This window comes from Cebus imitator, unplaced genomic scaffold (assembly GCF_001604975.1).
Source record: "Cebus imitator isolate Cc_AM_T3 unplaced genomic scaffold, Cebus_imitator-1.0 Scaffold41, whole genome shotgun sequence".
Lineage (NCBI taxonomy): Eukaryota > Metazoa > Chordata > Mammalia > Primates > Cebidae > Cebus > Cebus imitator.
Genome location: NW_016107356.1, coordinates 2,986,402 through 3,008,412, shown reverse-complemented (window position 1 = coordinate 3,008,412; position 22,011 = coordinate 2,986,402). Strand labels below are relative to the sequence as shown.

The window sequence follows — 22,011 nt, the reverse complement described above, 5'->3', positions numbered from 1 at the left end:
CATGTGAGGGTTCAGTTAGAAGGTGCCACCTGTGAACCAGGAAGCAGGCCCTCACCAGAAAGCAAATCTGCCAGTGCCTTGATCTTGGACTTCTCAACCTCCAGAGCTGTGAGAAACAAATGTGTTGTTTGTAAGTCACCCAATAATGGCATTTTGTTGTAACAGCCCAAATGGACTAAGACATCAGTTAATGTATATAAAATATTTTTTACATATTTATTGGTTTTGTGGCTTCTAACATTTTTTAAATGAACTTAAAAAGAGAGAGAGAGAATAATGTCTATCTTTGGAGTTGAAATGAGTTCATTTTTTCTTTGGAACAACCACAAGAGGACACTTTTTACACTAGTGCAGGCATTTACCGTAAGTAACAATTCATCAGGCCAAAAAAGGTGGAATCAACAATGAAAGTAAAAGTAACAAGGAGTCCCCATGCTCTACATACAATCTCCTGCTAAGGTAGAATTTCTTCCATGTGTGTCAATCCTTTGTGATCAGCCTACAGAAACAGTGTCCTCAGTCTCTTCTAGAAAATTCCCAGTTTAGAACCCCAAAAGAGTGGCCAGCAGTCACCAAGTCAGTTTCTCTCCTGTGTGCAGCTAATGAGACTGGTAGGCCAGCCGCTTCCTCCTGGTTGCCATGGAAATGACCAGGCCGCTGGCCCTCTGAAGACGGAAAAGAACAGCACGTGGAAGACCACGCATTCCACCCTGGCTTGCAGATTAACCCAGCTGTCAAGCCAGGGTGAAGGATCCGCGGCCAGGCAGAGGTCTGTGGAGTGGAGAAGCGAGGCCTCACGGTGGAACTCTGAGATGTAAGTACTTTCTCTGTTCTTCTTTTTTAAAAAGCATGTCTAGTCTGACAGACCGTTTTTAAGAGCTTCAGAATTTCTGCTGCATGGTAGGAACTGTGACGTTTGGAAGAGCCATTGGCAGGGTCACCTTCTTGTTGCATTTGCATTTCCTGAACCCGTAACATATATGTATGAGTGGCTTCCACTATGAAACACTTTTTAGGCTTCCAGGCATATGGATTCCTCTTTACTGAGATCCTGCTTTAAAAAGAAAGATTTTCAGTGCATTAAGCAAAGAATAAAATGGTCTTCTCATTTAAACCCTAAAAAGACAAACTCGCTTAAGGCTAATCCAACAGATATTTCCTAGAAATCTTGTCTCTATTTTTAAATACCTGACTAGACTTTTCTGTTAGTCTTCAGTGGTAAATAACAATTAAGGAAAAGAGACATGGTACGTAGCTCTTTTCCTTATTGTGATCACAAACAAAGAAAAGTGGGAACTCCCAAAGCATCGGCTGATATTGTTTCTTCGCCCTGCTTTATCTTTTACTAGTATTGTATTTACTGCCTATTTACACACCAGGCTTTACAGAGCTTGCTGGTTAGAAAACAAAGAAAGAGAAGAAAGTAAGTTTGGATGATCATGAACATTTGGATTGGATAGTTCTCATTTTTAAAAAATTGGTCTTTTATTCAAAAGTGAAAAAGCATGATAAATAATGTAGCAACAGGCAAGATGAGGAGGGGAGTGCTTTAATTCAAAATTCATAGACCATACGCGTCCTGCATATATGTCTTTGTTTAATAAGCATATTTTTGGAAAGTTTTTAGCAAAAGTATGTTGGTGTATGCTGAGGACAGGAAATATTTCAAAAACATTGTGCATGCTATTTATTTTAAAAACCCATCTAAAATACCAAAAAAAAAAGACCTCATTTGCTTGAAAATTTTTTTACTGAAAAGAGCCATCCCTGAGAAGCTTTTTGCTTTTTTTTTTTTTTTTTTTTTTTTTTTATTATATTTTTTTTTTTTTTTTTTTTTTTATTTTTTTTTTTTTTTTTTTTTTTAGCCTAAATAATGCACTATGTTTGGAAGAAAAAAAAAGACTTTTCATTACTTTTTTCTGACAGAAATTGGCATTTTCTGAAAATAACACTTTCAATAAAGTATTTATGGAAATGGGCGCTTCTCAAGAGCTGACTTGGATTTCTCAGCTTTCTTTTCCACACTAATAGTTTTCACTGCCTACAGCTCCTACATTACCAGCTTTTAAAATTCAGTGCCCAGTGGCTTGTGTCTGTGTCTGTGGGAGCTAGCAGGTCACTAAGCCTCAGTGGGAAGAACAGGCAGACCTCACGGTTCTGTGGGCGTGGGACCATGGGGCAGCTGTGCAAAGCTGCAGGCGTGAACCCCAGTGATGCAGTTAACTGGGTGTCTACCAAGCCACTCAAAGTAAAACTCAAAGGATTTGCATTCATTGCCTGATTCACTCTCTCAAGGACCTGTGTCAAGTAGAAAGGTACAGTTGCCGTATATTTTAGTTAGGACTCCTTTGTCAGGACTTCTGAGAATTCTTTGTCCCACATTCCATACCTCTGTTAGCAGAAGCAGCACTCTGCTCATATTGTGCTCTATTCTGATTATGAACTTAAGAACAGAGATTTATTTCTTATGGTTCTGGAGACTGGGAATTCCAAGGTCAAGGAGCCTGCATCCAGCAAGGACCTTCTTGCTGTTTCACCCCATGGTGGAAGGTGAAAAGGCAAGAGAGCATGTACACGCACATAAGAGAGAGAGACAGATAGACAGACAGACAGAGAAGAAGGAGGTCAAACTCATCCTTTTATTTGAAACCTACTCCCATGATGACCAACCCACTCCTCAATAACAGCATTAATCCATCATGAGGGCACCGCCCTCTTAAAGTTACCTCTTAAAGCTCCCACCTCTCGACACTGTTGCACTGGGGATTCAGTTCCAACGCATGAACTTTAGGGAACACATTCGAATCATAGCATTTAGTGTGAGGGTTCTATACAAATTTAGGTTAAAGGCCACAGCATCTAGTATAGAATACGATGCATGGACTTTCACTTGATTAGGCCCAAGACCCTGGGGTAGGAAATAGCACTGTAATTTCTACCATGACTCTTCAGAGTATAGTTAGCTGTCTGGGTTCAAATTTTAGCCATTATTAACTGGTTCTGTGACCCTGGACAAGTTATTTAACCTCCCTGTGTCTTCATTTCCTGATATGAAAATGAGACCATATGTGGTGGCTCATGCTTGTAACCCCAGCACTTTGAGAGGCTGAGGTGGGTGGATCACTTGAGGTCAGGAGTTCAAGACCAGCGTGGCCAACATGGCAAAACCTGGTCTCTACTAAAAATACAAAAATTAGCTGAGCGTGGTGGTGTACCACCTATAATCCCAGCTACTTGGGGGGTTGAGGCAGGAGAATCGCTTGAACATGGGATGTGGAGGTTGCAGTGAGCTGAGGTAGTGCCAGCCTGGATGACAGAGAAAGGCTGTGTCTCAAAAAGAATGGGGCCATAATATCTACCTGAAGGATTACAGAAAGGATTTTAAACAACAGAAAACATGTGAAACACTTAGCAGTGCCTGGCACAAAGGAAGCACTCATTAAATCATACTATTAGTGAATAAAAATATAGATCGTTCCTGATTTCATTCAGTTTTCAACATGCAACATACACGTCTCACATTTTTTATTTTCAAGTATGCTGCCACTTTATCGGTGACCATTTGCTATATTTAGCTAGCTTAGCCGTGGGAGCACAGGGCTGAAGAACAGTGAATTATTGATGCCATAATATTTCTCATAGAAGTCTGAACTTTCTTGGAAATCAGGAGCTGTGTATGTGACATGTTAAGTTGGAGATGTCTGCTAGACATTGAGAAAGAGCTATCAGACACAATATGAGGCATGTGAGCATGACGCGGGCAGGAGCTAGAGACATATCTCAGCTCCCCGTCAGCATCTAGGTGGTATTTAACTTCACACAACAACAGGCAGGCACCAAGAGAGTGGACGCACATACAGAAGACAGCCATGCACTGAGCTGGGGACATGCAATAATGACAGGTAAGAAGATCAATGCCAGCCAAAAGACTGAGAGGGAGTGGCCTTTGAAGTAGCCAGAAAACCAGGAGAACATGATGTCATGGAAGAACAGAAAGCTATTCACTCAAAAGGAAGGGAGGAGGCAGCCAAGTCAGATGCTGGTGGGAAGTCAAACAAAATGAGACCAGGAAGCTAATCACTGGATTTTGTACGGGGTGGCGGGAGGTGGTGGGATTCAGTGGGAACTTGATGAGAATGGTTGCAATAGAATGATCCCAGCAAAAGTCTGGTTTTTTGAAGTGGCTTAAAAATCTAACACAACTAGGTATTAGGGTCTGTGTGATAACAGATTGGCTTACAAAATCTCTTTTTAAAATTTATTTTGTAATAGACTGATACAGCATTCTAAGAAAAATAGGTTTGAGTCAAATAAGAATTGTCACGTATTCCCCCAACCTAATAAAATGTCATGAAAGAGGAGAGATTGGAAGACAGTGTAAGAGATAAAGATGGTTTCTCAGTGGATACAAAACAGAAATAATCCCCACACAACAGAGGGAAGCATAAGCAGATGAGGGGAATGGGGCCCAGACTGGAGAATAAGAAAACACAATGGGGCCACGCGTGGTGGCTCACACCTGTCGTCCCCACACTTTGGGAGGTAGGAAGATCTCTTGAGGCCAGAAGTTGTAGATCAGCCTAGGACTACAGTGAGACCACGTCTCCACAAAAATTTAAAACATTAGCCAGTGGTACGCACCTATAGTCCTAGCTACTCAGGAGGCTGAGGTGGGAGGATTGCTTGAGCCCAGTAGTTCAAGATGAGTGAACTACTGCACTTTAGCCTGGGTGACAGAGCAAGACCTTGTCTCAAAAAAGGAGAGAAAGAGAGAAGAAAGAAAAAGGAAGGGAAAGAAAGAAAAAGAAAGAAAGAAAGAGGAAGGAAGGAGGGAGGGAGGGAGGGGAGAAAGAGAAGAGAAAGAAAGGAAAGAAAGAAAGAAAAAAAGAAAGAAAGAAAGAAAGGGAGGGAGGAAGGAAGGAAGGAAGGAAGGAAGGAAGGAAGGAAGGAAGGAGAAAGAGAGAAATAAAAAACCCAGTGAGATATCACACATACTCTCTCTCTCTCTCTCTCTCTCTCTTTCTCCTCAAGGCTTATCCCAGCAACATGCCTTGGTGCCTCTCCTTTCCCAGTTTTGATCCATTTCCCATAAAAGGATTACTTCAAATTTGCATCTCTGAAATGCCTGGTCTCTGGGTCATTAAAAAAAAAAAAAAAAAAGAATCTTCTCTGTGGCCAGGAGGTCTCAAGAATTCATTTGGAGTTGTGCCTAGACACTATTTCATGGGCACTCAGTTTAGCCCAAATCGTGATGCCAGATTATCTACTGGAGCTCTACTGCTGTCACAAAACTAATCTTTAAAGAGTCATCAGTGAGATCAGGACTCACTCTTTTTAAATAAAATTCTTATTTTGCAATAGTTTTAGGTTTACAGAAAAATTGTGAAGATAGTATAGAGAGTTCTCATATAGAGTTAACATCTTACATTAGTGTGGTACATTTGTCACAATTAATAAACCAGTACTGACACATTATTATTATAAAATAAAGTCCAAACATTATTCAGATGTCCTTAGCTTTTACCTATTGTCCGCTCTTTTTGTCCCAGGCTCCCACATTACCTTTAGTCATCATTCCTGGGAGGCATTTTAAAACTCTGAAAAATCTTCCAAGAAAGAAGCAAGGTTTAAATGTTCATTGGTTCCAATATTTGTAACTAAAACCAGCAAAGAAAAATTTAATTCTTATTTTTTTTCCAAACTTGAATGGTCAGAACTATAGCTTGAACACAGTTGAAAGGAAAAAAGCCTAGGGCTTATATCTTAAGGAAATAGTTCAAGGCCCTTTGCTGGAATGTAGGAAGGAACAACTCTAAGTGGAAGATCTCAGTTCCCTTTCATTGTTCTTGTTCTGGAAGCAGGTAATTAAAATAGTAAAGGTCTGCCAGCTTTTTTTTTTTTTTTTTTTTTTTTTTTTTTTTTTTTTTTTTTTTTTTTTTTTTTTTTTTTTTTTTTTTTTTTTTTTGTGTTTCTCATCTCCTAGCAAAGGGATTAGTGTCTGACTCATTTTCCTTGGCAACTTCACATGCACATAATACTGGCCCAGTAATTTGAGCAAAGTTCTTCCTGAGTTAGCTTTGCAAGCTTGGACTCTGCAAAGTTAGGTTGTGGGGAAGCTGTTATAATCTCTCAACCAAGAGCAATTAGGGGAAGGGCTTTGTGATGCTCACAAATATCTGTGAGACCAAAATATACTAACTCTATTCATGTTTTCCTTAGCTCCTTGGAGGATGTGTGACATGAGATGGAAGGGCAGTGATTAGAGGCCTGACTTGGGGCTCACAGCCTCCACTCTAGGCAAGCGTATTTCGCCCTTCGTCCTCATTAGATTCGCAGGAAAGTTGTAAGGCAACCAGGAACCTAGACCAGGCCTTTGGTAAAGTCACAGGAGGCGAGAGGTGCCTCCTGGGATTTGGCCAGATGTCATTCAATGGCTTTCAAAGATGATGCACAGCTAGGCCAAAGGAAAGAAAGCTCAGATTCCCACCCTGTCACCCATACACAGAAACTCATTCTGGTGTCTCTAACATGGCTAGGCCATACAATGAAAGTCGCTGAAGAAATGGATGAATTTTGCTTGCTGATTTGATAACACTTGACAGTCCTAGGAGGTAAAAGGCAAAAGAGGGAGTCAACAATCAATTACAGGCCTCATTGGCTTAGCCGATATAGGGACTCATTTGGATAATATAAATAGTCGTGGAGTGCTGCTGTGTGCCAGGCCCTGTGCTAAGGACGAGGGAAACTGCCATCAGCAAAAGGCATCAGAAATCTGACCCCCCTGATAAGGTTTGGCTGTATCCCCACCCAAATCTCATCTTGAATTGTAGCTCTCCTCATTCCCTCGTGTTGTGGGAGGGACCCAGTGGGAGATTATTGAATCATGGGGGCAGTTTCCCCCATACTGTTCCTGAGGTAGTGAATAAGTCTCACGAGAGCTGATGGTTTGAAAAGGGGAAACCCCTTTTGCTTGGCTCTCACTCTTCTCTTGTTTGCCACCATGTGAGATGTGCCTTTCACCTTCCGCCATGATTGTGAGGCCTCCCCAGCCATGTGGGACTGTGAGTTCACTAAACCTCTTTCTTTTGTAAATTGCCCAGGCTTGGGTATGTCTTTATCAGCAGCATGAAAACCGACTAATACACCCCCACAGTAAACCATCAGTGAGGAAGCCCCTTACCCAGACAGCAAATTAGTGGGTGAAATTAACACCCAGGTGAGCTCAGGGCTTTCCAAATAAAATATCCGCTTTTCAGTCGGTTCTTACTTCTAAGCTCCTGACCACTTTAGTCTATTTCTATGATTCAATCAATTTAATCTCAAACCAGTAATCCAGGTGATACCTGAAGAGCTTCTGGCTTCACCAGCCAGCAGGCACAGATGAGGTTAAGTGAACACGAATAGTTTGTATTCTGCTGGCTTGCACTCCCACCTACCTGATGCAGGTCCTTGCCTCCTCGCACCACTACGTCTACAAAATAGAGTCTCCTCCTGTTTCTTAGAGTCCCCAGGAGTGTCTTGCCTGTGCAATGGTCCTTTTGTCTGCTCCTGTCCCCAGCCCCCACTGGATGCTGACTGTGGGGACAGGAGCAGACGAAAGGACCATTGCACAGGCAAAACAATGGCTGCTGACCCCACTGGATGCTGATCCTTGCCTTGGCCATGGGGCTCCCTGTTGCTTGATGACCAGGGAGCAATGTTCAGGGGTGGCCCCAGTCTGTTCTTGAGAAAGGGTCAAATGGTGCCACTGGTCTATCATTCCTCACTGTGCTAGAGCTGAGCTGTACTCAATACAGAAGTGGGGAAAATGCCTCTGCCCACCACTCAGTGTCACCCTTTCTTGCCTGGGCAGGGGGCCATTTGTGCCTCATATATCAGAATTTTTTTTTTGTTTTTTTGAGACAGAGTCTCATACTGTTACCTGGGCTGGAGTGCAATGGTGCAATCTCAGTTCACTGCAACCTTTGCCTCACAGATTCAAGCAATTCTCCTGCCTCTGCCTTCCGAGTAGCTGGGATTACAGGCACCCGCCACCATGCTCAGCTAATTTTTTGTATTCTTAGTAGACACAGGGTTTCACTATGTTGGCCGGGCTGGTCTCGAACTCCTGACCTCATGATCCACCCACCTCAGCCTCCCAAACTGCTAGGATTACAGGAGTAAGCCACTGCGCCCAGCCAACATCTCAGAATTCTTAAAAGCACTTCTTGCAGCTTCTGCTTGCTACCCGACAGGACTCAGCCTTGGGCATAGGTTTGGCCTGGAAAGATACAAATGCCACTGTCCCATGTCTCTGCTCATCCCTGCCCTGGAACTTCCCATATCATCTTCGCTCTTCTTTCGTCTTCAACAATTCCACTTATGCAATTAACCACCTGAGGACAGCCACCCCCTCAACTCATAAGACATATCCCGATGTATCCGTTTGGGCTTGGATGGGTCCAACATAGTGTGACTACTCTACAGGAGCATTGAGCTTTATGCTGAGAGCGTATGACCCAGGCTAATGAGAGGAATAAACCACATCATGTAATTAGCAAACACTGCAGGGCTGTGAATACAGAAGGGCTGGTTTGGTTCAGAGGGGTGGGATGTGGTGGTTTAAGTTTCCTCCTCGTCTCTGTAATCATTTCCTATTGCTGCTATCAAAAATTTCTACACATTGGCCAGGCATAGTGGCTCACTCCTGCAATCCCAGCACTTTGGGAGGCCAAGGCAGGCAGATCATTTGAGGTCAGGCGTTCAAAAGCAGCCTAGCCAACATGGTAAAACCCCATCTCTACTAAAAATACAAAATTTAGCTGGGTGTAGTGGTGCACACCTGTAATCCCAGCTATACAGGAGGCTGAGGCAGGAGAATCGCTTGAACCCAGGATGTGGAGGTGGCAGTGAGCCAAGATCATGACACTACACTCCATCCTCCAGCCTGGGTGACAGAGCGAGACTCCATCTCAAAAAAACAAAAAGTCAGTGGCAAGTGAATCATGAGATCAAGACCATGCTGGCCAACATGGTGAAACCCCATCTCTACCGAAAATACAAAAATTAGCCATGCATGGTGACAAGCACATGCAGTCTCAGCTACAGGACCCTCAGGAGGCTGAGGCAGGAGAATCATGTGAACCTGGGAGGTGAAGGCTGCAGTGAGCTGAGATCGCGCCTTTGCACTGCAGCCTGGTGACAGAGCAAGACTCCGTCTCAGAAAAAAAAAAAAAAAAAAGTCTACAAATTTAGTGGCTTAAAACAACACATCAATATTCTTTTACACTTCTGGAGGTCAGAAGTTCAAAATCAGTCTGACTTGGCTACTGTGCCTGGCCAATGTGAGGTTGTCAGTAGGGCTGGTTCCTTCTGGAAACTCCAAGGGAAAATCCATTCCTTGCCTCTTCCAGAGGCTGCTGGCATTCCTTGGCTTGTAGCCACATCACTCCAATCTCTGCTTCAGATGTCACATTGCCTTCTTCTCTATCTCCTACTGTGTCTGTCTTATAAGAACCCTGTTGATTACATTGGGTCCACCCAGATAATCCAGGGTCATCTCCTCATCTCCAATTTCTTAATTTAATCATGTCTGCAGAGGCCTTGTGGCCATACAAGGTAACGTATTCACAGGGCCCAGGGATTAGGACACAGGAACCTTTAGGGACCATTATTTGACCTATCATAATATCCATTAGGCACAGGAGGAGATCAGAAATAAAGTGTTTTGATCACATCCCATATTCCTGCCATTCCTTTAAATATTTTACACACATTTAAATTAGTAGAAATGGAATCAGACAATTAATTTCTATTTTCCAGATCCGCTCACTAGTAATTTCAGGACCTCACAATCCTCAGAATTTACAGGAGGACAGCTTGCCTGGGAACGCCACTCCTGTGACATCCACTGTGAGCCCTGATAGCCATGAGAAAAACATAGGTCATTTTCTGAGCTATGAGCTATGGCTTCTGAGTTAGGAGCCTCTGGGTGGCTTCATCAGCCTGGCAGCAAGCCTAGCTTCTAGTGAGGGCTAGTTATAATTTATATAATTATAAATCTGATTTGATATGTAACCAGAAAAATCACACAAAAAGGCCTTTTTGTTTTATGCTGCACCTGTTTTCTCTCTAATCAAATGCTTGATACAAGTAATGCATTAAATGTACCAGTTACTTCAGATTGCTTTGGGGTGACTTTTGGGATGCCCTCACAGAATATGCTAATATATTTGTTATCACTATGACTCCGATATTACAAAATATCATTGTTGATGAATAGTACTATGTATATTATAGTATATCTATGAGTACTTATAAGTACTACAATATACATAATAATATAGAACTATTCAGGCTGGCTGCGGTGGCTCACACCTGTAATCCTAGCACTTTGGGAGGCCAAGACAGGAGAATCACTTGAGCCCAGGAGTTTAAGACCAGCCTGGACAACATAGTGAGACCTTGTCTCTAAACAAAATAAATAATATACTACTATTTATACACACACACACACACACACACACACACACACACACACACACACATATATATATAAAATCACATGCATCTACTTTGCTCTTGTAACCTGTGTGGTTGGATTATCATTCTGTGCCATGTCAAGAGAAATAAGACTCAGACAGGCTCTCAGACTGATCCGACTATATACTAGTGAGTTCAGCGAGAACAGTCACAAAATTTTTTTTTTGAGACAGTTTTGCTCTTGTTGCCCAGGCTGGAGTGTAATGATGCAATCTCGGCTCACCGCAACCTCCACCTCCCAGGTTCAAGCAATTCTCCTGCCTCAGCCTCCCGCGTAGCTGGGATTACAGGCATGCACCACCACCCCTGGCTAATTTTTTTGTATTTTTAGTAGAGATGGGGCTTCTCCATGTTGGTCAAACTCCTGACCTCAGGTGATCCACCTCAGCCTCCCAAAGTGCTGGGATTACAGGCATGAGCCACCGCACTCAGCCACAAAAATATTTTGAAGTCTGTCCTCTTAAAACCCAAATTGTATACTTGAAGCTAATTTTGCCAGAATAATTCCAGCTTATGGAGACATGAGTTTTACTTCCTCTTTTTCTAGATGAGCAAATATATCAGCTGATAGCATATAGTTTAGATCCTACTATATAAACAAAACAAGATTCTGAACACATCAGAATTACCAGGAACTCATTTCCTGCCCCTCACAATGAACTGTGTAAACCGCAATGAAAGAGAAGTGATCTTCACCCACAGAGGCTGCACAGAATGGTGACCTCAGCATTAGATCCTTGTAAGGGCCTGTGAAAATTCAGTGGCTCGTACCAAGGATGAAGATGTGCTGTTGTGGAATGTGAAAAAGAAATAAAAGGCAACACGTATCACAGTAAGAAAACCTTGGGGAGGGACCCAAATTAGCTTTCAACTTCATAAGCTTCAAAATATTAAACAACAAAGATATCAAATATCATCTTGCATAGTGTTTGTCTCTAACCTACCTCCTGCTGTGCATTCGTGAGACAAAGCCAAAGAAAAGAAAAATACTAAAAATCCCTTTTTCCAAGAGCATTTCAAGGTCTACACCTAAAGCCCTCACACAGCGCCAGTGTGGGCATCTCATCCACATAACAGAATAGCCAACACCCCTCCTTGACCTAAACTGGAGGAGGGTTTGCACAGCCCTGGATAAGCGGGCGCTGAACCTGAGAACAGGTGATCACTCGTTTCTGCAGCCCTAGCGTGGAGTCTCTGCCCCACACTCCTCCCATACTTTCTATTTAATCCTTGCTATCTCTCTAATAAGGAACAAGGTAGTCATGAGGCTTACTGTGCAAATACCCTTGGGCAAGAATGTGTTGGCTGAAATTCCAATTAAGGTTTAACCAACTGGTATCAGATCCCAATCTGTGAGCAGGTTTTCAGCACTGGCTCCTGGAAAGAATGGATGACCAAGGAATTTAGAGGAAGGCACCTCGAGGGGAGCTGGGGATTGGAGAGCCACTCTACCTACTCATAGCCTGCCATAACTAGCCCGCACTAGCAGCTAGGCTTGCTGCCAGGCTGATGAAGCCACCCAGAGGCTCCTAACTCTGAGAAAATGAGCTATATTTTTCTCGTGGCTATGAGGGCTCACAGTGGATGTCTCAAGGAGTAGTGTTCCCAGCCAGACAGTGATGGGATGCTAAGAATGAGACAATGATGGAAGGCTGAGGCAGGAGAACTGCTTGAACCCAGGAGGGGGAGGTTGCACTGAGCCAAGATTGCACCACTGCACTCCAGCCTGGGCAACAGAGTGAGACAAATGCTTTCCTGTGCTGTCCCCTGGGCTCTCCTCCTCCCTGTATTACTGGTTCCCTCCCAGAGTTCCTAGCAGGTGTCCTGACTGCATGCTTATAGGAGGAAGAGAGCCTCATCCTCATCCCAGCCTTCTCAAGGATTCCAGATGTTGAAGCAGATTTACCCAAAGAGCCTGGAGTTAGAAGGAGTCAACAAATGGAGAGGTGGAAATCACTGGAGAAAATACGAAAGAAAAGTGTTCCCCTCCTTAGAACTCATTGTCCTGACTCTAGTATCTTCTCCTTCAATTCAGTCTCTCCCTGGCAGCCTAGGTTACCTTCCTTAAACAAGATCTAAGCACACGTCTCCTGATGCAGACCTTTACTGCCTCATTTGTTGTCTCTTGCAGGAGCCTCCAAAGAGGGAGTTGACATCACAGGAGGTTTGCAAGCCAAGCTACTGGGGTAGAGCTGAAAATGTTCAAACTTTCATTTTTGTTTCTTTTTCATCTCAAATTTTTAAAAATTCTACTGTTTGTGTATTGTAGATAATATAGATGATATATAAGTATGGTAGTACATGATTGGCCTCTATAAATTAACAGAGACAGCTATTGGGGAGGGTTTTTTAATTATTTGTAGATGGGGTGATGGTCAGAAGAGTTTGGAGACCAAGTCACCACCAGCAGAATATCCAAACCCCTTAGCTTGACCAGCAAGGTCCTGTCTAACCCTGTCCTCCTGCCTACATCCCCCCTCATGGACCTCCAGACATCTTATACTTGCTCTAACATATGGAGGACTTTAGTCATTCTGACCTCTGTGCACTGCCTCTCCTTTCCTAACCTGAACGCCTTCTCTACCTGGCCCAAAGAGCACACCTTTGGGAGTCTTTCCGTTTCTTCCTTCCCACCACTCCATGTGCATTTTTTTTTTTTTTTTTTTGAGACAGAGTCTCGTTCCATCGCCAGGCACCAGGCTAGAGTGCAGTGGTGTGATCTCGGCTCACTGCAACCTCCACCTCCCAGGTTCAAGCGATTCTCCTGTCTTAGCCTCCTGAGTAGCTGGGATTATAGGTGCACACCAGCACAACCAGCTAAGATTTTGTATTCTTAGTAGAGATGGTGTTTCACCATGTTAGCTAGTCTGGTCTCGAACTCCTAACCTCAGGTAATCCACCCGCCTTGGCCTCCCAAAGTGCTGGGGTTACAGGTGTGAGCCACCGCGCCCAGCCTCCATCTGCATCTTTAAGAACTACCAATCACATTGTCTTCTAATTAGTTGCCCAGTTGTTTGTTCCCAGAGTACATTTCAAGTTTTCCCGGCAAATTTCAAGTCCCTTGAGGGTATGGATGATATCTTCATTTTTGCTTCGCCATGACTTAGGCCATTTGCCTAGCATCCAATAAATGTCCTCTAAATGTTGATTTCTCATTTTCTTTTGAGAAAAGTGAATGTAAAAATCATAAGTTGCAAAGCAATATTAGCACCTGCTGTATTGTACCCAGCTAGCAAGGTAGGCTGGCTGTATTGACAAACTTCAAGATATCAGTGGTTTAGAGTAATTGAGATCTGTTCCTCCCTTACATCACAGACTAATGCCATTAAGTGGGAAGAGGGGTGTGCTCTGTTCCATACAATCATTCAGGGATTCAACCTTTTGCCCACACTTCTGCCATCTTCTAGGGCCATCGGTTCCTTCGTGGAATCTTCCACCACATTCCATTGGCCAGAATTCAACCACATGGTGCCACTTCACTGCCAGAAGCTCAGAAATAAAGTCCAACAGCGTGCCAAGGAAGGAGAGGAGAGCATGGCATTCATAGGCACTAGAAGTCTCTGATACACTTTGATTGTAAGACACAATAAGTAGCTTGATGCAACCATGATAAAAACTCAGGGGATGTCTATGCATCCAAATTTTCAGTCAAGATGCTAAAAACTGTGTATGGTTATTAAATCTTTGAGCCTTTAAATCACTGAACATGTTTAAAAACCAGAACTACTATTCATAATCAGTTTGAATATTGTTTTTCTATTGCAGCTGAAGAAATCTCAAGAACAATACTAGCAACTAGCTACATAAAGGCAGAGGGTTCTGAATTGAGATCAGCCATCAGTTACTTCAAAACAAATTCCACACAGATTCCTTCTCAATCTAGGGTTACACCCAACGTTCAGATAATGTTTATACTTGGCTTCAAAAGGAATGTTTCAAATTAGACTAGTTCTGTTTATAAGAAGATATTACTAGTAAGGAGATATTGTGTCCATGGGAGGACAGCATTTGGAGCATTTGCCCGAAACAAATTTGAAATGTCATAAATAATAACGTTCTAAACTCTATAGTCCTAACACAAAAGATGAATAACTCTAATTGTGGAAAAATCAGGCCATGCTCTCCAAATTCTTACAGCAATTAAAAATCAAAAGCAATTTACCATTTTAATTTGGAAGTCAGTTTAATTTGAAATCAAAAGTGGTTTTTATTTTATTTTTGAGACAGAGTCTCACTTACTCTGTCGCCCAAGCTGTAGTGCAGTGGTGCAGGCTTGGCTCACTGCAACCTCTGCCTCCTGAGTTCCAGGGATTCTCGTGTCTCAGCCTCCCTAGAGTAGCTGGGATTACAGGTGTGCACCACCACACCCTGCTAATTTTTGTATTTTTAGTAGAGACAGGGTTTTACCATGTTGGCCAGGCCGTTCTTGAACTCCTGACCTCGAAAGATCTGCCTCCCTCAGCCTACCAAAGTGCTGAGATTATAGGCCTGGCTGTGATGTTCATTTTTAAAGTGGAAATGCAATTAGGGGAAAGGCTCAAGACAATAAAGTGTGAAAGGCTCAAGAGTCAGAAGCTGATGAGATGCCCTGGCGAGAAGCAGTCTCAAGTAGAGATCTGAGTTACGACTCTGGGGTTAAAGGCAGAAGAAGAAAGCCAGGCCCCGGGCACCCCAAGGAACACACTGTGAAGCCAGGACATGGAGAGATAAGCAAGTTTATCTCTCACAAATGCACTCTCCAAAGGATTTCCCTGAAAAAGTTCTTGAAGATTCTTGGAAGGTAAAAACCAGGGGCCTTCCAGCAAAGGAGACAATTTGAAATTCTGAGTATATCCCACAAAGTCAGACATATGCCTGCACTCTTAGAGTGCGTTTTATCAAAGTGGTGCTTTGGCGTTTGCTGAGACTGAGAGGAGCAGAATTGCTCTGCTCACCCGTGCTCACCCGTGCTCACCCCATGGGTCTTGTGGACACCCGCTTTTCTGATTGTCTACCTGGCCCTTTTCTAATAGTGCCTCCTGACTGCCCTTTGCAGAACCATCCTTCTACCCTCAGTCCATTGTTTGCAATGTGGCCGATCCCATTCATTGGCTCCAGAGCTGAGCATGTGACTCAGGAGACCAATGTATTTTTGCCTTCTAATATTTATTTATTTGCTTATTTGTTTGTTTATATATTTATTTTTTGGTGGCAAGGTCTCGTTCTGTCACTCAGGCTGGAGTGCAGTGGCACAAACTCAGCTCACTGTAACCTCTGCCTCCCGGGTTCAAGTGATTTTCCTGCCTCAGCCTCCCTGTAGCTGGGATTACAGGTGCACACCACCATGCCCAGCTAATTTTTGTATTTTTGGTAGAGACGGAGTTTCACCATGTTGACCAGGCCAGTCTTGAACTCCTGAGCTCGAGAGCTGCCTGTCTTGGCCTCCCAAAATTCTGGGATTACAGGCCTGAGCCACTGCACCTGCCATAATTATTTATTTATTAGAGATGGAGTCTTGTTCTGTCATCTGGGCTGGAGTGCAGTGATACAATCACAGCTCACCACAGCCTTGAATTATCAGACTCAAGTGATCCTTCCGCCTCAGACTCCCAAGTAGCTGGGACTATAGGTGCATGTCATCATGTCCAACCAATTTATTCTGTTTGTAGAGATTAGGTCTCACAATGTTGGCCAGGCTGGTCTTAAACTCCTGGTTTCCCACAATCCTCCTACCTTGGCCTTCCAAAGTGCTGGTATTACAGGTATGAGATACCACATCCAGCAGCCTGGTACTATTTAAAGAGATTTTTTTTTTTCTTTTCTTGAGAGGTTGCTCAACTGATAGAAAGTAAACCTGGATCTACTAGTGACCATGTTGTCCCCAGAAGGAGTGATCTTGTCTGGGCATAAAGCCCACAAATGAGAAAGAAAAACTGAAAAACAGAGAGACATTTCTGACAACCTCTTTTTGAGTAGCTGGATCAAGCCATGCCTGAATCCTTCCTTAATTTTTCAAATAAGTAAGCAGATTTTTTTTTCTCAAGTCAGTCTTAATTGGATTTCTATAGCTAGCAGTTAAAAGAGTTTGAGTACACTGACATTGGTAAACTAAGTTTTTTCATTCATTCAATGAAATGTGTTGAGTCCTTGCTACATGCTAGGCACTGTGCAGGAAATTGAGACTATGCAGCCAAGAAACTGCTCTCTCAAGGTGTTTACCCCAGTGAACGAATATCTTGAACTAATCATCACAGTACAGCTGGCTGTGGTGGCTCACACCTGTAATCCCAGTACTTTGGGAGACCGAGATGGGTGGATCATCCTGAGGTCAGGAGCTCGAGGCCAGTCTGGCTAACATGGTGAAACCCCATTTTTACTAAAAATACAAAAATTAGCCAGGCATGGTGGTGCGTGCCAGTAATCTCAGCTACTTGGGAGGCTGAGACAAGAGAATCGCTTGAATCTGGGTGGCAGAGCTTGCAGTGAGCTGAGATTGCACCACTGCACTCCAGGCTGGGCAACAGATCGAGGCTCCAACTAAAAAAAAAAAAAAAAATTCATGGTAAACTGAAGGAGGAAAATGCCCAACTGGCATCTCTGTGGCAGCCCCTATAAATGCGTTGCTGGAGTATTTGCCCCATTCTTTGCCCTCTTAGTGAGCCTTCCCCCACTGGGCACGTGTCCTTGTTCTGGCCTTTGGGCTTCCTGATGTCCAGGAGCCAGGGACCATCCTGAGGTCCAGCCAGGGCCTTGACTGTTGGAAGGTTGCTCAAAAATCCTTTTGGGAAATTCTCGTCCCACACATTCCAGCAAACCAATATCCTTCTCTCTTCTGATCTCTTTTCCTCTTCCATGGCTGCCTCTGAACAGCATCAGCACCTGAAAGAGGGAGGCAGACACTTTTTCACCAGGGGGCTGATGAATAGACCTCTTCTCTCCCTTTCCTTTTAAGGCCTGGGGTCAGAGTGGGCCAACGGTGTTAACGGTATTCCTGGTTCTGGGATGACAAGGTTACTGGGACATGAAGTCCCAGAGGCCTCCAGTGGAATCTGGGACAGCTGATTGTCTAAAATTATCTTGTAATTAACAAATTATTCACTGTTCCTCACTAAGGGGGGTAGACACGCCCACGTTCTAACACCGCTCAAGACTGTTAAGCCTCTTGTTCAGAGAGAATTCTTGTTCTCCATGTTTCTCAAAGCTCTTTCTTCCATGACAAAATATAAAGGCTTTAAGAAAATCCTGTGCCAACTTTAAAATAGACACAAAGCACTATAAACCGCCTTATCCAGTCCCCTATGTGGAATCGAATCACTCTCTCTGCTGTGTTCTCATAACTGTCTCCATGTTCAGCACAGCTCTTCTCAGTTCAGCCTTATTTGTCTTTTTTCCTTTGAGGATAAGCCCTAGAGGATAGAGCTCCAGGTCTTTTGTATCTTTGTTTCTTCTGCTTGGCCTAAGCCAGGGCCTGGCACACGGCCCAAGCTGGGCCCTGCCCAATGCCTGCGTTTGCCCCTTCTCCTGCCTCCTCCCTGCTGCTGCAGCCTCTCTGCCGCCGCCTCTCTGCCGCCACATGCAGGACTGGCCCGGCCTTGGGCTCTGATGCCCCAGCCCATTGGAAGCAGAGTCAATTTCATTAGGACATAAGTTCTATGAGGGGTGGGCTCTGGGTTGTCTTGTTCTGAGTTGTACCCCCATGGCTAGCAGAAGGCCTGCCACCTTTCAATAAGCATTAGTTGAAGGAAGGAAAGAGGGAAGGAAGGAAGGAGGAAAGGAGGGAAGGAGGGAAGGAAGGAAGGATGGAAGGAAGGCAGGAGGAAAAGAAGGAAGGGAGCTAGGGAAAGAAGGAAGGAGGGAGGGAGGGAGGGAGAGATGAAGGGATGAATGCATGAATATAGTAACAATTGCTGTGAGTCAATGTCTCAACCTCTTCAAGTTTACGTGGCAGAGCTGACTTCTGTCCTCCTGGCACTTCAGCCATGGGGTTGTGGCTTGTGCCTCCTGCCTGTGTACCTGATCCCTGGCATTGTCAACTTTGATTCCTTTGGATTTCTAATCGCCTTGTGACCTTGTCTTATACATTAATTGCTGCTTGTCTGCCTAGCCTCTTTTCTGCTGTCACCATACTCTTTGGACATGTCGAGCTCCTCAGAACGGCCTTCCCTCTGTCGTTCCCTGGCCCTTACTGTAGTGGCCCCGCCGGAAGCTCTGGGCCCTCCCACTCAGAGGTCTCATGCCAAGCATCCCACCACACCCACGGAGCTCAGTAGACGGAGATGGACTGAATTGTATTGTTTGGTTTCTCTCTTCAGTCACTGGGGGAATATGATTACTTTTGCCAAACTGAAATGTGGTGCGCTCTGCCCTAACGTTCAACTCACCTCATTCCAGTCACACCACAAAGGAGGACCATGCACCTATCATATGCCAGACACCGTAGGGCATTTCCCTGCAAACTGGACATTGTTGCTCTTTAAATTACACATGCATCCCTACCTTATTTAGATTTTTTAGAAGTTCTTATACATGGTTTTGTTTTGGAGCCCTGCAATAATGGTGTGATTGGAACGAGATGAGATGAGCATTACGGCAGAGCGTACCGCATTTCAGCCACGTATTCATACATTTCTTCTGGCAGAGTAGTGAAATCAAAATAACTGTGATTAAATGGTGGTTGATTAGTATTTGTGTTGTCTACTATTACAGTTACCTAGCTACATTTGTAGGAGGGGCTGAAAAGGATGAATGGACCCATAAACATTAACGTGGTGGGGACGGAAGGCATGTTTATCCACTTAGAAATGAGAGTTAACCATTAACTAACTGCTTCATTGGTATTCATGCTATGCTGTGTAATAGGTAGCACTCGGATAGCTAAATCCAGCAAAGAAGTGTTTGTCTCTTGCATTCCAGGAAGTCAGATATTGAGGGGGAGGAGACCATGGGTATGTTTAGGGGTTTTCGGGTGCTAGATACTGGTAATTGGATGTTTGGAGAATGTGCTCTCTCCACTCCAAATCCCTGCTTGTTGATAGGATGCGGTAGGTCTCCCATCTGGCATCTGCTTTGGCATTGCTCTAGCTGCGTTGTTGGCACGTTGGTCTCACTGTCAGCCGACATCATGGGGAGTTTTACACCTCGGATGAGCAGAGCTCAGAGGTTTGGCTGCTGTCTCTGGATGAGGTGCTGAGAAAACAGCTTTCCCAGTGCTGGAGCTGCAAGCAACAGTTACTAGAACTGCAAGAAAGAAATGTTTACCACTTGTTTCTTCTGGGGTTCCTTTTCCATAAGCCATGTATTTCAAATGAAAGGTTGTAATAAAGCTGCCTGTTTTCTTTCAGGTAAGTTCCAACAAATTGGCTCACAGAGGTGGGGTATGAACACACTGGCCCACACTGGGCGAGAATGGCACTGCCTCCCAGGCCCTGTCTCCTTCTGATCAGTGCTCTGGGCGTCTTTGCACTTAACCGCTTCACCAAAGGTCAGAAGAACAGCACGCTCATCTTCACAAAGGAAAACACCATTCAGAACTGTAGCTGCTCTGCAGACATCCGGGATTGTGACTACAGTTTGGCCAACCTGATGTGCAGCTGTAAAACTGTCCTGCCCCTTGCTGTGGAGCGAACCAGCTATCACGGCCATCTGACCATCTGGTTCACGGACACATCTGCGCTGGGCCGCCTGTTGAATTTCACACTGGTCCAAGACCTGAAGCTTTCCTTGTGCAGTACCAACACTCTCCCCACTGAATACCTGGCTATTTGTGGTCTGAAGAGGCTGCGCATCAACATGGAGGCCAAGCATCCCTTCCCAGAGCAGAGCTTATTCATCCATAGCAGTGGGGATGGTGACTCCACAGAGAAGCCCACGTGGTTACACAAAGGCTGGCAGCCATGTATGTATATTTCATTCTTAGATATGGCTCTTTTCAACAGGGACTCGTCCCTAAAATCGCATAGTATTGAAAATGTTACCAGCATTGCCAACAACTTTCCTGATTTTTCTTACTTTAAAACCTTCCCAATGCCAAGCAACAAAAGCTATGTTGTCACATTTATTTACTAACATAGTAACTGTTCAGCTGCCTCTAACTTTGGCAAACAATGGATAATCTGCAGAAGGAATCTGGAAATAAGGCCATGAAATAGGTATCCCTAGCCACAGCTGTGCCTCTCTCCACTGGCTCCATGAAAAACAAAAGAAAAAGAAACCAAAAAACCAACGTGATTCTGTCCAGGGACAGGTCTTGGGAGCCAGCTAGGCTACGTCTCCACAATTAGGAACCTGCAGGGAAATGTCCCATCGGAAATGGAGAAAGCAATACACCCTAGAGACTGCTTAGTGGAGCTCCACCTAGGAGGTGACCCCCAAGAAACATATCTTCTTTCAAAATACTGCCTTAAATTTTTTTCTGTTTCATTTTGTGACATTGCTTGGAATTCCCCTAAGTAGAGAATAATCAATTTCAGAGGTTTGGGGACTACGAGTTTTATAAAATGATTAGGTTCTCTGAAACTGATCTTTTCCAAATACCCTGCTAAGAACAGATGCACTGAGAAATAAGAGTTTGGAGACTGCATTTGTTGGGGTGGAGGTAACACAGTCATGGATAGGGTGGGACCTCAGGACCCAATGAGGGGACCAGGGTTCCAGGAAGATGGATGCAGAAGTGAAAATTGGAGGACACAAAACGCATTTGCATCTATCTCAAAATTTTGCTTAGAGCATGGCCTAACAGAGAGGAAAGTTCTTCTTTTCCAGCCTTTCACATTCCTTTCCTTATCTTTCTTTGTGTCATCTGTCTTTGCCCCTGCTATACCACTTCCCCTATTTTCTTTTCTCATTTTCATCTTCTTTCTCCTCCTTCTCCTTTTCCTCTTGCTCCAAAAATCAGAACTTAGATGAATACCATTAACCACATTAGGGGCTAGCCTAGGAATCTACTAACCACTTACAACATTATTTCTATTGATAAAAGTGCTCAAATTATTAACAGATAATTAACAACAACAAAAAAAACTTTTAAATCCCAGTTCATTTGTTTAAGATTGCAAAGTGAAGACATTTTATATGACATGGTTAACACAAAATGTTTTTATGTGTGCTGATAAAAGGAACCAAAGCAACATACTGTTTAAAAAAATTAAATGGACTCATTATTGTACCAAGAAAATTTTCACTCATAGAGACCCAATTTGACATTAAAGTGGACTATAAAGGATCCATGGCAGGCTGGGCACAGTGGCTTACGTCTGTAATCCCAGCACTTTGGGAGGCTGAAATGGGTGGATCACCTGAGGTTGGGAGTTTGAGACCTGCCTGATCAACATGGAGAAACCTAATCCCTACTAAAAATACAAAATTAGCCCGGCGTGGTGACACATTCCTGTAATCCCAGCTACTCGAGAGGCTGAGACAGGAGAATCTCCTGAACCCAGGAGGTGGAGGTTGCAGTGAGCCGAGATCGTGCCATTGCTCTCCAGCCTGGGCAACAAGAGGAAAACTCTGTCA

At 43.9% G+C, this 22,011-nt stretch overlaps 1 protein-coding gene across 2 annotated transcripts; it reads left to right on the top strand.

Moving 5' to 3' along the window:
- The first annotated feature begins 504 nt into the window (after positions 1-504).
- On the top strand, positions 505-21,795 carry CUNH21orf62 (chromosome unknown C21orf62 homolog). Of its 2 annotated transcripts, XM_037737634.1 has the most exons (3): positions 505-814; positions 13,929-14,107; positions 19,842-21,795. In XM_037737634.1, exon 3 carries the CDS (start codon positions 19,906-19,908, stop codon positions 20,563-20,565), a length of 660 nt encoding a protein of 219 aa, XP_037593562.1. In that variant the 5' UTR covers positions 505-814; positions 13,929-14,107; positions 19,842-19,905; the 3' UTR covers positions 20,566-21,795. The 2 variants fall into 2 exon arrangements, with proteins under 2 accessions (XP_037593562.1, XP_017381624.1); XM_017526135.2 differs by lacking the exon at positions 13,929-14,107 and having other exon boundaries at positions 506-814.
- Positions 21,796-22,011: the final 216 nt, after the last annotated feature.